This window comes from Strigops habroptila, chromosome 11 (genome assembly GCF_004027225.2).
Source record: "Strigops habroptila isolate Jane chromosome 11, bStrHab1.2.pri, whole genome shotgun sequence".
NCBI lineage: Eukaryota > Metazoa > Chordata > Aves > Psittaciformes > Psittacidae > Strigops > Strigops habroptila.
In genome coordinates, this window is record NC_046360.1 from 1,093,281 (window position 1) to 1,110,816 (window position 17,536).

The 17,536-nt window shown below is 45.2% G+C and overlaps 1 protein-coding gene across 1 annotated transcript in view; it reads right to left on the reverse strand.

Annotated features, from left to right (window-relative positions):
- The window catches only part of GRK3 (G protein-coupled receptor kinase 3), a 65,964-nt gene that overhangs the window by 46,332 nt on the left and 2,096 nt on the right, over window positions 1–17,536 (reverse strand). The window contains exon 2 of the mRNA XM_030501269.1: window positions 3,552–3,628. Coding sequence (XP_030357129.1) covers window positions 3,552–3,628 — 77 coding nt within the window. The remainder of the gene's footprint in view (window positions 1–3,551; window positions 3,629–17,536) is intronic.

The window sequence follows — 17,536 nt, forward strand, 5'->3', positions numbered from 1 at the left end:
CAGAGCGTTCTTCTGGGTGGTTCTGTATCTTCACGTCCTCTGACTCATTAGGCGATTCTTAGAGAGTTCAAGATCATTCTGGAGCATCACTCCTGCAGCTAGTCATCCCATCTTCGAGAGAGGAGAGCAACCGATTTGCCTTCATGAAGAAAAAGATGTGAACAGAGGACAGACACTTGTTTATGCAGATCTTATGAAGCCTCCAGGCCATTTTCATCCCTGGAAGGCTCTTGCCACAGCTCGCGGATGGACTTCCCTGCTTTTATTGTGATTCCAAAGGGCAGAGCAAAGGTTTTGGTTTCCAAGCCCTCCCTTCACACCTGGGGAAGGTGGCACGGAGGGAATCTAGGCCAATCTTTTAGAGAGGGACCTGGAAAACACTGATCCTAAAAGGATTTAAGGGCTCATTAAAGATAAGCACTTGCACCTGGATAAGAACAGCACCATAATTAGACATACTCATAGGAAAACATCCAACAGGAATAGCCCCACATAGGACATCAGAAAGAATCGTATCAGACAACTGATCAAAGCCTGGGGTTTGCATTTGAAAGGAGGAGACAGAGAAAACAATGACCTGGGGCTGCAAGAAAGAATTGTGGTCTGGGGAAAAAAAACAGCTTAACAGTCCTCATCTACATGCTTGCCAAAGGAAAGAACAGGCAGCTTGATAAAGTTTTATAATACACAAGGATAAAGCACTGCATACTAGACAGCTCTTTAACTGAGAAAATAAAGGCACGGGAAGAGCCAGCAGCAAGGGGGTGAAGCAGCAGAATGACAGCTCAGGACCAGACACTCGTCCAGCTCCGGTTGACTGAAACTCCTCGGAGCAGGAGCTGCCTCCTGCGTGCGGGCCCAGCCTGAGCCACGTCCCCCCCATGCAAAGAGATAACAACGAGGGTAAAAAAGTGATCAGACTTTTTAATTACCTCGCCAGATTTATTTTCACAGCCTCTCACATCATGCTTGCCTAAAATCGAAGGTACTTTACCACAAGCAATTATGCTAACGTCTGGAAACAGAACTCATTTAGTGGCAAAGAACTAGCTAGAAAATGCAATAAAATTCAAATGAACCACCACAGTAAGGAAATAGAACATTTTCCAGTGCAATGCAAAGTCTTCTGTTAAAAACAGTCATGTTTATCTTTAATCTGTGTTTTCTTCCAGTCTAAATCCTACTTCAGAAGAAACCAGCTTCAGAAGTAACCAAAACACCACCAAAGTGGTCACAGGCGACCTCCTCATTTCCAGGTAACACGGGCAAGCGCTGCTGTGAGCGTACCATGGGGAGAGGAGAGGAAACCTCCCTGCACGCCTGCGAGCTGTGCACCTCGAGGCCTGGGCCAGAAACTGCTGTGCTAATGGAACGCTGGGCTCTACAATGCCAGCTTCGATGGCCACCAGAATGCAGGAAAGAACAGAAAGCTGTAATCCTTCCAAGGTTACAGCTACCCAACTGTAATTGCTGTAACCTATCAGAATAACGGCAGCATTCTTCACTGTTCTTTGGAACCAACGATGAATGAAACGTATTCCATTACATGAACAGAAATATCCATTACAGTGAAGCTGCTCTGGGTTGAAGGAGATAAAAAGAAGACGACTCCACTTCATTGCCACCAAAGAGAATGGAACAGTTAGAGCCAGCCTGTGTTTGCCTGCTTAAAATTCCACTTATTTTGCAACTGCCATGCTACAGCAAATCCTAATGATTCAGCACAGACATCTAAACTGAAGCACATGCTGAGAGACGTCAGTACAAGCAAACAAGGTATTTACAGTGCAAAATTTCGGGCCAGAATAAAAAATGCTAGCTTTTATGCACAAAAATACAGACCACGCTTCAGCTACTGTAATACAAAGGAAAGTTCCTTGAGACTGCTACGAATGTGTTCTATAGCCTGGTATTTCCACAACCCTCTTTGCACAAAGCCATGAAATCCATTAATGGCAATCTGTGAATACTCTTTATTTCAATCTGGCAATACTTGAAACTCCCACTCCGGAATATTCTCCCGCCTACTGAGCTGCACATTTCCAGGCAACTGGGAAGGCTGGACACTGCTGCTCCAGCCATGGAGCCCAGCTAAAGCTCAACCTGCCCGAAGATGCCCCCACTGCACCACCTTCCCTGGGCAACAAGCTGCATGGCACCTTGTTCACGGGCATTTGCTTCCACTGTTAATTACAGAATCAGGGTATTTCAGACAGGAATAGATCCACTGACCTCCTCGAGTCTTCCCAGCCTGTTTTATGCTTTTGTTCCCATTTTGCAAGACAAGAGCAGCTGGATTATCCCAGCAGACATATGCCAAAGGACAAAGATTTCACAAGCCCCGCATGAAATCAGTTCCCCTGCTTCATCACCCATCCTACTGCTGTAATTGTTTCAGTCGTATCCAGGTTCTTTTATAATTCACATGTCAAGCCCCTGGAAAATTGACCAACCTCTTCATTTCTGCAACAGCTTTTCTGGTTTTGAAGACTGTTCAACCTCACTTCTCCCTTTTATAGCCTACATTAACACCCCATTTCAATACTTCCTCGCAGGTCGTGTTTAGCAGACTGCTAAGTAAGGTCTGCTCATTCCCACTGCTCTTTCCTGGACTCTCTCCAGCAGGTCCATGTATATTTTGTAGTCCAGTGCCAGGATGGACACAATACCCTGCCAAAAGAGGATTACTTCACATGCCTCACTGGCTATGATCCTGATTTTATATTTAGTTGTGTGATGTAGCGCAGACAATACAACCTCAGTTAACAGCGTCTACCCGAGCAGTGGTTCTCCAGCCTGGATCTGTGTGATTACTCCAGCACAGACACAGAGGGCACTGCTGGTTTTAACTGAGCTGCACTACATTTTCTCCCCTCCTCAAGGGGGATCTTTTGTCATCCTGTCCTCGGTGTGGTTACAGCACGCATACAGAGGTTCTCCATCCCAACATTCACACCGTTAACTGAAATGCTGCATAGTAACTGATCTCTGATGCTCTGGTACAAACTCCCCGGGTACATCCTTCCATGCTCCCATGGAAGCACTCACTACCTGTTTCTCAAGCCCATCTCCCCAGCAGTTTGCCCCCTGCACACAGCAGGTTCACCCAGGCCACATCTCCCTCTGTTGCCAGCAAAAACATGATGTCGGACAGTCAAGACAACACATAGATTATCTTTTCTACTACTGCTCCCTTATCAACAAGGCGTATTAGCCCTGCAGAGGAAACAAAAAAGCTTAACTGATGTGACACATTACATTGTTGACAAGCCCATACCACGTAATATAATTTTCTCCTCAATGTTTCCATTAATTTCATTATTTTCCCAGTAGTTTTCCAGATCATGAAGTTGATAGATTGCTCTGCTTCATCTTCTTCCCTTCCACAACACTTCATTTTATTGAAGACCTGTGTTTTACTGAGTCCTGTCCATACTCCAGTGCTTCTCAGACCATCTCCAACACTGATTTCCAGCAGTCATTACAGAGAGGTGGCAGGCAAGCAGGTCTTAACATTCACACGAGTAACATTTCACTTAACTATGACTTACCAATTTTCTGATGAAAGATCTTGTCGAAGGTTAATTCACCCCTTTCCTCAAGGTATTTTTGCATAACACTGCGGATACTGAAAGAAAAAAAGAAGGGGGGGGGGAAGAGTTACTTGAAACTGCTGATTTTAAACCAGACCTTCTTGGAGAAACAGATCTCTAAAATGAAATGTCAGTGTAAAAGGCTCATGCAAGGTGAGATCCCACCGCCCATCTAGTGCCTCAGCTCACAGCATGACAGGCAGCCTGCTGCTCTGTCTAAAGACAGTGAGATTCAGAGGAGTACAGCCATCAACACCAACAGACCTGCAGCTAAGTCACAGGCTGCTGCATTCATAGAATTCATTTCATGAAGATCCAGTTGTCACCTATGAATAACCCTGCAGACAGCACCTTGCTACCTTGAAATCAGCCTTCCAGTCCCAATACTGCGATTTTTTAATAGTTCTTAGAGTTTGAGGTACACAAGAAACATCACTTTTCTCCACTTACAGTAAGGTTTGAAAATGCCACAACTGAACATAAATTGGAAAGAAAAGCCATCAGTGATTGCACACACTTGCCTTTGCTGTACACCACTACAAAGGCAAGAGCACAGCAGCTTAAAGGAGAGCTCAGTTTGAAGGAGAGCCCCAAGGTTTTCCCTGGGTTTGCCCAGAGGAGTTTTTATCCCAGTTAAGTATTTGTGGGTTGAATGAAAGGCTGGTATGGGGCTGCCAGCAGGAGCTGGAGCACCGAACACTGGATGGTCTTCCTCAGAAACAGAGACTGCAGCAGAAACTCCTAGGCAGCACCAGGTGGAACCTTGCCTCAGGGTCACAGCACTTCCCAGGGGACATTCTGGTCATCACTTCTTTATTCTTGCATCAGGTTTTAGCTTGCACCATGTAAAACAAGCATACAAGTCACTCCGAGCTACAGCAGGCTGTTAACACTGCAACTGCCATCCATCATCCAGAAAACGAGCCAACACAAGCTCCATTAGGCCCCTTGCTTGGCTGCAGTGCACTTAACATCTACTTTGCCTAACTTATAACGTCACAATCACCCATTTAAACCACATTAACAAAGATTTCCTTTATTTTCAAGTAACCTCAATATTCATTGTAATATAATGCCCATAAAAATTTCATAGGGGCAACAATACAAGTTGATAAATTTGCGAATCGATGTAGCCCAGGCAGAGCCGTGCCTTGGTAAACCAACCCTCTTGCCATAGCATGAAGCCAAAATTCCACTAGAAGTTTTCTGTTCCAATTTTACAATTGATATTTTCATACGCTCTTTTTGTTTTTACAAAAGTACCACAAGTGCCCTGTAGAAAGTGCTCGTGCCCTGAACAACACTGTTAAATATCACTCAGGTTCCTGCAGAAGAAAGACTGAGCACCTCATCCTTGGAAAATGTGGCCTCAGGACTACTCCGTGTCAGGAGAAACTGAACAGGTCAGTGCTCAGAGACGAATTTTAACATTGTCTGGAGAAGAAAAAGCTAGATTTCTGTGGTTGTTTCTCATTTTTCCTCTAAAGCCTCATCACTAACATGTATTTGTGCAGTTCTGGGTCACCCCGAGCAGCAGAGCCCTGCCTGAAAAAGCAAAGGGCTGAGACCATCCCCTCTCCTGTGCCTACAAGGACCCATCACCAGAGCTTCTGAAAACCCTCCCAAATATCAACCAGCATCTCTTCCATTATCTTTGAGGGAGGAAAGTATCTGCACTCCTCCTCAAACGAGGACCTGAGGCACGAAGCCTATGTGACTTGACCAGAAAAACATCTCTAATAAAAGCCAAGAATTAGCTGGAAGGCTCAAACCCCAGTGTAGGGAATCACTCTATGAATATGATATGTATATCTCCAAGCCCCGCCTGGAACACAGCTCCACGAACACTGTGATCCCAGGGGAGCACTCTGGAGGGTAAGCACCACGTCAACTTAAACAAGAACGGGGAGGGCTGAACGTTGTTAATCAGGTTCAAGGTTATAAATTATTCAGTGACGAACTTGCTAATCTTTTTATCTGCTCATTAAAAACTATGTTTCTTCTCTGCGTATTTTAACAATCTAAACAAAATACTGATTCCAAGCGAAGAAGAAGCAGTAAACAGACACTATGGTTCTGCACTCGGGAAAAGCAAGGTAGCACAAGAAAATCTATCACATAACTGGCAGAACTGCCAAGTTTGGCTGCCTGTTCTATGGGTAGATCTTTAAAAATATACATTCTAGCTTAACATGTTTAAAATAGTGATGGTAAAACTTAATTCTTCTCTTAAATATGAATGTGAGCACATCGATGGCAAAATACCTCCAGTTGTACTGATACCACCACACGATGGTGAGCACAGGCGGTACAGCCCACTCTGCATCCCGCTTCTCCCAACCAGCCCTTCCCCTTGTCACTCCATGCTCATGGAGGGCTCATAAATGACCATGGTGTGCAACACCATAGACCACAAACTTCCCTCCCCTCAGCCTCCTGGCTGACTCGAGCCCATCAGAGCGCCTGCACTTGGAGCACTCTTGTGCAACGTCCCATTCCCACTGACCGCTAGACCATTACTAACAGAATGAGCCCTTTTAATAATAATGACATCACGAATGCTTTCCTCTGCTCCAACGAGTGCTCTGCAAGAAACTACGCAAACATATCTCAGTCTAGACAACGGGGGAAGATAATGAAAAATTTAACGTGTGACTGAAGTGTCCAGGAAAACACTCTGTGACAGGAACAAAGGAGCGCGCCTCCTCCTCTCCCTCGACACGCGGTGCTTCTGGTCTGATGGATAACATGTCAAAGGAACAAAACGTTTTGGCAGCTACAGAATCTGAACAAATCTGTAAAATGATCACAGGCTCCGGGTGTCCACACTGCATTCCAGCTTCCGAACACAGGCTGCCACCCCTTCAGAAGCAGTTCTCCTTATCCAGATGAATAAATAGGAATAAAGGACATGGACTAGATTATGACTACCCAGAATAACCACCTTCAATTCTCACACAGACGTCAAAGGTAGAAATCCTTCTGTGTTCAAAAGAAATGAAGCAGAGTCCATATATGCTTCAGAAGGGTGGAAAATTTTAAAATGGAGCCTAGCACATTCCACAAACAGGAAGGAAGAACCTTCTCTGCTTCCATACACTGAATCATCAGTTGCCCTACATGTAAACAATCTGAGTTAAAAGCTGCATTTCACAGAGAGGTAACCATTTCTGAAAAGCTTTCCACAGCCACATGTGCTTTCAGCACAAACCATGCACTAATGCGAGGAGTGGACTTCTTTGCTAAGTTCATCTCAGTTCACAGCATGATCTACCTTAATAGCAACACTCAAAAGAAGCAGAAACAAAAGCTGGCTAAAAATGAAATTCAGAAACAAAAGCGTATCTGGCTGTGCTGTGGCAAAACCTTCTGTCTGTGCATCTTCTTCCTTTCTGAAATAAAGAATAGCAAACAACAGGAGTATCAGAAACGCTCAGTTCGCTGTTTGCATACCACAGGTCAACTGAAATAACAAGTGCATTTAGGGGAAATCACAAGTCAGGCTTAAGATTTTATAAGAAATGCAACAGGGACTATGAATACTTCATTGCTGGTTTAACCAGGACTGAACTGAAGTGGGGATCTGGGAGCATGATGCAGCCCTTTGCCCTCGACCAGGCAGGGAAGGGAGCTGCACCGTGCTAAGGTCAGTCAGAAAGGACTAACACAGTGCTGACCCAGCAACCAAGTTTTGGGAGAGCTCTTCACTGCAGATACGGCAGTCGCCTCCACCCCTGGCAGTGCAGGCAGTACCCATATAGTGCCTCCTGCTGATGTTGAGGGGGGCAATGGGATGCTGCAAGCGCTCGGCGTGCTTGTCTCTTGCAGCCCCATGGGAGAAGCTGCCCTTAAAGCAAAGGCTGAACAAACCCAACCAGCTTGTGAAACAGCTCGGAGTGTACTGCCTGCCCAGGAGCAGGAAGAAAGATGACACTGACATCTAACTATAAACTCTGCGAGCAGCATAGGTCACTCTAACCTGGTCAGCTCCTCCATCGCCCCAGGAGAGGGGTCTGTTACAAGCGTGAGCTGAAGAATCTGTTGAAAGGAGCTTTAAGCTGCATCTTGAAGCTCTGGTTACTACAGCTAGCATCCTGGTCTTTCAGACTTGATCAAAGAAACACGCTGAAAAGCAACCTTTAGGTTAAAATATATTTGGCAATTCAAAAGCTGTCGCTGTCTACCAGCATGTGTGGTGGCACATGGTCTGACAGGACGCAGCCGACCGCCGCGGGGCCAAGGTCGGTACAGGCGGAACATGTCTGCTTCAAAACACATCGTCTGAAAGCCAGGAAGAAAACACATTATGTTCTATTTAAGACAGAAAAGGACGTGTATGGCAGGGGCACCACTCACCCACAGCCCTCCCTCCCAGGCGAGCTACACCAGCAGCAGCAAACCAGGAGGTCCCTGGGAGAGCAGGGTGACAGCCACCGGCACCCAAGGAACAGTGCACTGGGCAGCCCAAGCCAGTACAGGCAGCTGGGAACAGGACCCCAAAGGATGTGGGCATAAGCAGAAACACAAATTAGGGAGGAAGGCAAAATAAAGAGCACTCATTTTGGCATTTCCTAGTTGTTCTGCTCTTAATTTCAGAGCTGCATGGATTCTGTCCCTGCAGGTTTGATATACTGAATTGTGCAGGAGTTCTGGAAGAATCTTGCACCTAGGAAATGAAAAGGGTAAAGAAAGATGTGATGGTATGTATGTGAATACATACTCTTACTATTGGAACTCGATCAAGAAGCTACTTACTATTGGCCTTACTGTACCTTAAAGGAGCTTTTAATTATTTATCATAAAAGGCCATTATTTTTTCTTATAAATCACTAAGAGTTCAGATTTGTGGAATATTATATATTGTACAAATGTACCCAACAGCTTGAGGAGAAAAATGTTTGGTCTTATAGCAAGCATTAAAGAATCATACCTGCATTAGGAATACACAGTTACACTCACCAGCATATTCACCTATAAGGTGAACCAGCAAAAGGGGAACAGAAAAACAAACCAAGAATGAAACGGCAGCTTTAGGGAGGCTGGCCTGAGGAGAGCAGAGTGCCCCATGTAACTGCCATCACCCCCTGTACCGTCCTGGGCAAGCCCTGAACATTCTCTGCCTCAGCTCTCCAGTCTGTAAAATTAAGCTGGGTTTCTTTTCTTCCTCCTCTTTGTCGTCAGGGCAGTAGCATCCTTCTGCACGTGTGTATCCTGTACCCAGCACAAGAAGCTCCTGATGGCTCCTGGCAATTCCAAAAACTGCTTAGATGCTAATAATCATTTCAAGAGAATGTGAGATATTCAGCTGCTGAACTACCACTGGCTTTGGCTGCCAACCTGTGGCACCTCCTTCCCACTCTCCCCATTCCAGCATCCCATTTCCACACTGGACAGTCACCTTCCATTTACTCTCGACTGCTTTCTCCTCTCCTTTCTTGTTCTCACTCCCTATTTGCCTTTTCCCAACCTCCCTCTCATCCTGTTCTCACCATATTCATCACGTCCCCTCATCCCATCCCTTCATCTCTACTTTCCTCTTTGCCTTCTCAATCTGCACAAACACTTCAGCCTGCACCCGCAGGGAAGCCTCCCAAAGCCAACACAGACCTGAGCTTGCCAGAGTCAGAAAATAACTGAACCCACTTAGACTCAATTTCAAATGAGGAGAAAATCTGAAAGCCTGAAGTATAATACTACCAATGCATCATCAGTAACACAGCTTCTCCTCAGAAGTATTTTTACTGAGGTTTTGTGGAGAAGGAAAGAAAACAAGTCACATAACAGAAGGCGACAGGGAGAAGAAAAGAAACATCTCAACATAATGAGTAAATCTGTGCAGCTGATTACTAAGGATGCTGTTATTTTTCTTGTAGTACGTTCATCACTGGCATGAAGAATCTCTCCAACTGAACAGAAAACTCCCCTTGAATGAGACTAAACTGCAAAAATGGCTGGCTCTCAGCCCCCAGCTCAGCTTAACGCTCCACTTGGGGGGTGAAGGCGGAGGGCAGCCACCCGCTGCAACCCATAAAAAAGAATTAGCTTCCCTCCCGTGTAAGAGGTAAAGGAGATGGTGAACGTATCACAAGCCACTCAAGCCATTTCATTTTGCTTCCTCTCAGACTTGTACCCAGTGCAAAGTTCAGCAGAAGTTAATACTTCTCCAAATTATTTTGTTCTCAGATGCTCTAAAAGGTATTTTACACATCGCAACGTTTGTTTGAGCGATTAATGGGGCAAAGTAAATTCCCAGCATATAAAGCTAGAAGGGCCCATTTGACCATCTATCTACCCCTTACTTGTACAATTCCATACTTGAACAGGAAAGAAATCATTAGAAGACTGTGGAAAGAAAAAAAAAAGCCAAAACCCAAACAATGAAATAACATGGAAAATATATGTTCCTTTTATTCTTTTACTTCTGAGCATCCTATACTATCATATCCTATTACTGCAATACCCCAGACAGCAATGCAATATCCAGCTGACTTCATCATTTAATAGAGAAATAAAAGTGATGGTTGGTGCTACATTAATTAAAGCACAAGCTCGTCCTACTTTTAGTCTCATCAGCTGACAGATAAAGTGGGGGAAACCAAACTTCATCTCCTTCCACCAGTGCAGCAGCACACGCGCCTGCAGCACGGGTCCTGCTCATTCCTGCATGGATACCACACAGGACAAGAACAGCGATAGAAACTGGCACCTACCTCTACCCAATTTTCTGCCCTTGCACACCCTCTGAAGCTGATGCCAAGCCCATTGCCAAGTCATTCCCTGCAGCCAACTAATGCTCTTGCAACTGTCAAGGACAATTAACAGCATATTTCACCCTGTTTATGATGGAATGGATTAAAGCTCAGCCACACTTTCCCACACACCCCCCCTCCAGTGCATGTATCTCATCCAGGAGACGAAGCAGCTTCACTTGTGCAAATTATAGTAACGGAGCAAGTTCACAACTAGAGAGCCAAAAGCGAGAGCTACATAGCGACGATGTCAAAATATGCACCATCCTCATGTTCCTTGAGGATCAGCCGCATTATCGTTGCTGGAATCTGAAACTAACATAAAAGCCTCTAAGTACATGAATTTTTCAGGAATAATTACACTGCCTGGTAATGTCAAGGACCTGCCCTTCCACCAGAATGCTGCTACTGAGAGAGTACGAGGAGAAACTGGAGTAAAACCACATCTCCTCGCTCCTACTGCAATTAAGTAATTTGTCACTCATCATTCTTGTTCTTAAACAAATACAAAATCCTCAAGACGTGCCAATTTTTTTTTAATCTTCCATATCTATAAAATGTTTAGATCTTTCTTTAAATTCAGTGTGCAACGATAAACATTAACTGAGCTACCACAAACTACGGCCAACGTTTTCTTTCGCCTGTGATTTATTTATTCATTTATAGTCTTAAGATGCAATTGTACAGAGACTTCAGTGTTTATTTGCACTATCCAAATCCATCAGAAAGTTGCTAAAACTGGACCACAGATCCTGCCCCAAAGGCCTTTGAACTGCCAGCATGACAGGGTCAACAAGCCCAGCTCAAAGCAAGGACAGACTGGCATGCAGCCAGTGCAGCCAACCCTTCCTTCTTTAGAGAAGTGCATTTAAAAGGTTTAGCAATGCAAAACTGATCAAAAGTGAAACCTGTTAAGGAATATGTGGCCTAAGACTCAGCTCTTCTCAGAAGCCTTTTAAACAAGTTCAGACTACAGGAGGTGGTGCTTGCCAGTGCATCGCCAACGTGCAGCACTGGCCTGGCTGAACTGCTGTTTGTCTATAATAAAGGCTCTGATTTGCAGAACTCTACCTGAGAAAGCTCCCCTTTCCCCAGTTCCTTTCCCAACAGAACACATGCTGACAGGATGAATTCCTGGCACACTGGAAGGGAACTGGGGGGTTCTACATGGAAGCAGTTTGTCCCAACACTCTCAGACATTATTATTTATGAAAGGCATATTTATATAGGTATTTACTCAGTTTTGGAATGATTTTCTTGCAGAAACTAACAAGCATGGGGTGAAGCTCCTGCTGTGGGAAACAGCTGTATTTTCTAAAGCTAGGCACTGCTGCTTTTACATCAATTTAGTTCAATTAAATTGTGTTATTCAGCTTATGCACCTGGACCTGACAGCTCCTGACTGGCTTTTTTCTAATTCTATTAATTACAAAAAAAGAAATAATAATGTTGTTATTGATAAGAAGATTAAACCAGACCATTCCACAGGATTTCACCTGAAAAGAAACTGAGAGCTGCATACGTTCAAGTCCTGATGTTATAGTTCCAGAGCTTTGCCGAAAGCATTTCAGACGGGAAAGCCCAGACACTGGAAAGCTGTCATACCTGTGCGGGGAGCAATGGCTATAAAGTGCATTAATTTTACTGGAAAGGCAAATCTGCCTGTCCACATCTCCCACCAGGAATACCATCTGTGCTCTGTGTGCTGCAGCTGGTCGGATGCACCACAGCAACAATACAACATCACACCACAGAAGCCTTCCCCCAAAAACACCCCTGGAAACATCCCTGTTTTCAGCACAGCACCAGCAGACTGCACACTGAGCTCTTCCCAGATCACCCTCATTTACCTTTTTTCTTAATTAAAGTAATGACACCCGAGGGAAGGTCTATGTTTCAAAACATAAGCTTCAGTCTCACAGCATCCCCACAGGAGAGCTAATTGGAGCATCTCTCTCGAGGCCAGAGCTCTATTGCCTGTGCAAAGATGCTCCGAGTACTGTGTGCTCAGGAGCTGAGACACTCGAGGGCCTCCACTGCTTATCCAAAGCTTGGAAAATCAGACTGCAATCCCTGCAGCTGCCAAAGGTCCTACAAGTGACCAAAGGTGCATGTTTTCTTTCTATCTGGCTTAGTTTCTGATCCGTACAGCACAGGTAGCACCAGGGCCCTTCGTCCAGACTCTCCTTTCTTGTCTATTAAAGCTGCAAGAGCTTTGCCACGGGACCTTCGTCCTCCCATGCTCTTCTGCATAGGCCTGTCTCTTTTATTAATGTGTCACTGCAGATAAACAGATAAACAAGTAACAGCCGGAATTCCCAAGCGAGAGAACACTCAACTGGTGCAGGGAGCAGCATCCGCAGCCCTGCTCCACAGGCTGCCGCACTGACAGTCCACCTCCAGCCCGAAAGCCTGCATTTTCCCTAAGACAGTCCTGCAGCATGAAGCTGAGATAAAAAGCAAGCACACGTTGTCAGCAGCCCCAAGCTTCCCGTATGTATACTAAACTATTTTGAGAAACCCATCTTCTTACTACCTTCCCAACCACACACTTCTACTGACAGCAGTTAGGAGGCTGAATTGCTAAATAAAATTTAACTACTGTCATCTGTCCTCACCCCGAGCAGGGCTGAGCTATTCCACAACAAAACCACAACTGTTCAGTCCTTCTTGTAATGCTAGCTCAGGAAAAATCAAGTTTTAACCCCTCCTCAACCAGTTACCATATGAATACCCACGCATCCCTTTTCAGCCAAGCAAGGTAACGTGTAAGCTTCAGTCTACACACTTCATCATTCCTGAACATGAAAACTAACCTTTGAAATACATACATCACTATGAACTGCACTAAACTAAATGAACAACAGCTTTCTTGACTGTACTTGTCAATAGTAATTTACAATGTTAAGTAAGGAAATAAAAAATAGCCCAAGACAGGAGACAAGCAGGATGGGCCAGTGCAGTGAGCTCACACTGCTCTCCAGGCATCGCACAGCACTCTTGCTTGGGGCAGGGGACAAAAGGCATGCTGGAGTGTCTCAAATATGTAAAAATACACCCTCATGGGTATTTTTAGCACTTGAAAACTGGGCAGATGCTCTGCTGTCTCACTGAAATGAGAATTCACCATCTCAGAAATGCTAGCTGCATTGCAGAAGTATAATAACACGGAATAATGCATCCGTATGAGTAGTTTACTACCTGTTTCATCAAAGTGCCCGGTGAACTACGAGAAGCTCCATTTAACAGGGACTCTGGCCTTGGAAAGTCCCTACTGCTTGTCTCCAACACACGCCTACTCCAGAGCCACCTACAGCACCTCTCGCAATCCTTGTCTGGTGTCCACCACACATTCAGCCACCCTTAGCTCTCACCAAGCTTTGCCTCCTGCGTTTTTCACTTAAATGTTCATCTCAAACGACGAGATGTAGTGTAGCTGCAAAGCAATAAATGGGTTCCTAAACCCATTTCATCCAGAATCCTTTTTCCTTCTGTATTTCACAAACTGCACGTCGATGAAACCATTCTGAACAGTTCGAGTGTCCTGCATGCTGGTTTTAATTTCTCACTTCAGATTTTTCAATTCAATATTTAGTAAGTCCTGGAAATGGCATAAAAATGCCAAGAAACAAATTCACTTGACTAAAAAAATGGTAAATGTCAAACAAAACCCTGAACTGTTCTGCAGTTTTACACGGCCAAGCTTCAGAAATTCTAGTCAAATAATTTCCAGTCATTATTGCTACAAGCAGATGGAACAAGCTTCAGTGAAGTACCACCACCTTACAGAGCTAAATTCACGAATTCATCTGAATTAAGCATTAGATCCTTAGTCCTCCATAGCATCTCCTGTTTAATTCTGCATTCATTGGCACGTTTCTGTGCAAAGCCCAGGAAATGCATAAGCCGTTGCAGAATATGGGCCTACGTTCTGAAAACAGGAAAACAGCACTTTGAAGATTTCTACCATTTGCATTCAGATAGTGAGGAAGAAGCGTGATAGAGCACAGGGCTTCCTGGAGCCGCTACATTCTCTAAACAACCTGTGCATAAAGTAGGGGTTTGGTGTTAATGTCACTGGTGAGACCCTGCCATGCCATGGAGCAGCAACACAAAAGGTGTTCCAGGTCCCACACGTGCCATCGGAGGGAAGTGAATGCAAACGGGTAGAGGGAGACAGACGGGAAACTCCACGGGTAAACACAGCAAGCACCGCCTCAGCACTGCAAGCACTGGGAGATTAATCACAATAAACCTCAGAAGCCTCCTACAAACAGGGTGTTTTAATGAGGGATTCAGGGAGGAGTCCTGCAGACCTGACGGCAATGATCAGCACGGACCAAAGCAGGCAGTGCCTCTCACCTCACGTCGGGCCAAAGAAGCTGCTGCAGTTCTCAACACCGTGACACTGAGCAAGAGATGCTCAGTGAGTGAAGTGCCACCTGCAGAATCCCAAACTGAGGGGTATGCTTGGAGCAGCAGAGAAGCGCCTAGAAAGATGCAAAGGGATGACACAAGCGTAACAGCAACAAAGATGAAAATTACACAAACAAGTGTTGGGAAGATTTGGGTAGAGACAGCACTCTAAATGAATAAGCACAACAAGAAGGCGTTAAAGAAAGCCAGAGAAAACACCATCAAAGTAACCGAGACTGACAGCAGAGAGACAGAGGTTTAGCCTGTAACTTAGGGATGTTACAGAAGTTTCAAGAGGTACAAGAAAACGCTGGAGGGAACATGAAGAAACAACCGAAATTCAGAGAAAGAGTACAGTAATGCCAAGAGAACAAAACTGGAAAACCAGAAGGATAGAGGACAGAGATGCTTCACTCCTAGCTGGAGATGCCCTAGGGTTTCAACAATATTCAGCACTGTAACATGAAGAAAGCAAAGCACAAATAGCTCAGCACCGAATTGGGAAAGAAAAAGCAACCTCCGTGCATTCAGTGAACCTCAACTGGTTCTAAACAAGTTGGTTTGAATACCTGGTTGGAAAGCAAAGAGCACACCCCAGACTGACCTGCCTCAGCAAGAAGCAGCTGGGTGCCAGTGCCTTAGTCTTCACCTCTAAAGGTAAAGCGAGGATGGATGATAACTGAGGAAAAACAGGTTAAAAGCGTGGCTTTTAAGAAAGTGACTGCAACAGGCTCCTTTTTCCCCAAGGGGCAGGATTCAGAGGCATGGAGGAGCACAGCAGTGCTGTATGGAACCCTCTGCAAGCCCCACACCCTCTTTGATTCCAGTTACTGGACTTCTTGGACCATTTTTTCCTCTACTTTACATTATGCAAATCCTTTACTCAGAAAAGAGGAAGCTGCTGACAAATAAAAGGAGCTGTTATATAGAGTTCTTCCACTCCCTTTGACCAAAATAAGGGAAATCTAAAATTTACATGGAAAAGTGAAGAACTTCACAAGTCTGCTGAATAGGCTAAAAATGGAGTGCAGTGAATTTACTCCTTCCCCTGAAACTACAAGTATTGGACATTAATTCTGCAGCAAATGATCAAGGTTTCATATTTGCTCGTATTTCAACATGTCTTCTTTTCCATTTCAGTCCTGTTTGTGCAGGACATTCTGCCTTTGACACCCTCCTGTCCACCCATGCGAATCCACCCACAAAGCAGCTCCCAAGGAACAACGCAAAACTCAAGGATACCGCAGCTTTCCCGGTCCTTGGCAAGGCCCTTCAGAACGAAAGAAGGAAACGCAAGGGAAGGAAAAGCAGATGACAGAGGATGGAAAAAGGGTCGTTTTGTTTTGGTGTTTTAAAACAACAAAAACACCCTCAGCCTCTTCCTTGGGCACTTCTTGTCTCATCAGTGTTCACTGTCCTTTTTCTTCCCAAACTGTGATATTTAACGATTTCAGTACAGAAACAGTCTGAGGATACTTCGTGTAAACTCAGCAATAATCAGCCCCATGGCCAATAAACTCTTCACCCTCACAGTTTATTTGCTGCTAAGCCTTGGCCTGCAGCCTTGGAATTCATTCTGCTGCACTACAGCTATTTCCTTGTAAACAGGAAGCCCCCTCAAATTTGCATTACAGTAAACTCATTTGCTTCATTTGCTCTTATCTGAGAGATATAAAACGGTGCCCACAGGTGTGCCAGGCTCCAGCAAAGAGACAAACTGGAACGGGGGGGGGAAAACCTTTGTGATATTTCCCCAGGAGGTAACGTCAGCGCACAGGATGCCGTCGCTGGGCAGCGGTTGCCCGCTGGAGATAAACCAACAAGAAACACATTCCTGCTGCAATAAGGCAGAGCCATGCACTGTCAGGCATGGATGTGATATTCCAGTGACCTTCCTGCTATGTGTCCCGGTGACAGGCAGGAGCCGAACGCCAGGATGCTGCTCACAGCGTTACAACCCGGTGCTCGTGCTCCTCCGAGGAGCTGCTCTCACACCCCGAAATGAAAATATATATTTGGAAATATTGTTTGATTTCAAACTCATGTAAGAGAGGACTTTGCGTGCTGTATTTTTTTTACTGTTACTATATCAACCTGCATTAACCAGCCGATTTATGTAATTTTAAATGAATCACTTTGCCAGCGATACAGAATATTTAAGTATATCCAACACAGTGTGTCTGTTTTAATGAGAGGGATCAAAAAAAAACCCCAACCAGAAGCCAGCAGGAAGACATCTGACACCAGCATAACGGTCACAATTTCCTACTGCATGAGGAAACCCCTGGTTTCAGTTAGAAGCTGAGAAGTTCAGTCATTTCAAGCAACCTAAGAGCCGTTTGTGGTCCCAGGCTTAGGTAAGTCTGTTCTCATTTATGTCCACGCTTCCTCTCACTCATCTCCTGAGCTGTCCTGTCTGTCCCACGGCACCCTGGCACCGCTTACAAACCAATCCCTTGCTTAAGGCTCCTCACCTTCTGCAGAGCACGACAGTCCGGGGGGGATGGCAAACAATCCTTTTCCTTTAATATCTCATGTAACCTGCAAACAGGTTCTTCCACACGCAGCTCAGGGAGCGAGGCGTTGCACCCAACTCACCCTTCACCTCTCCTCCTACTCTGCAAAACTTCCTCTTGCACCGGGCTGCCGCTTCCCGAACGCGGCTGAACCATCTCCCCGAGCCCAGGGAAACGACCAAACATCGGCCAAGCGCGGATCCTGGAGGAGGAGAGCAGCACACTGCGGGTTCTCCAGGCCTGTGCTGGGCTACGAGGCTCG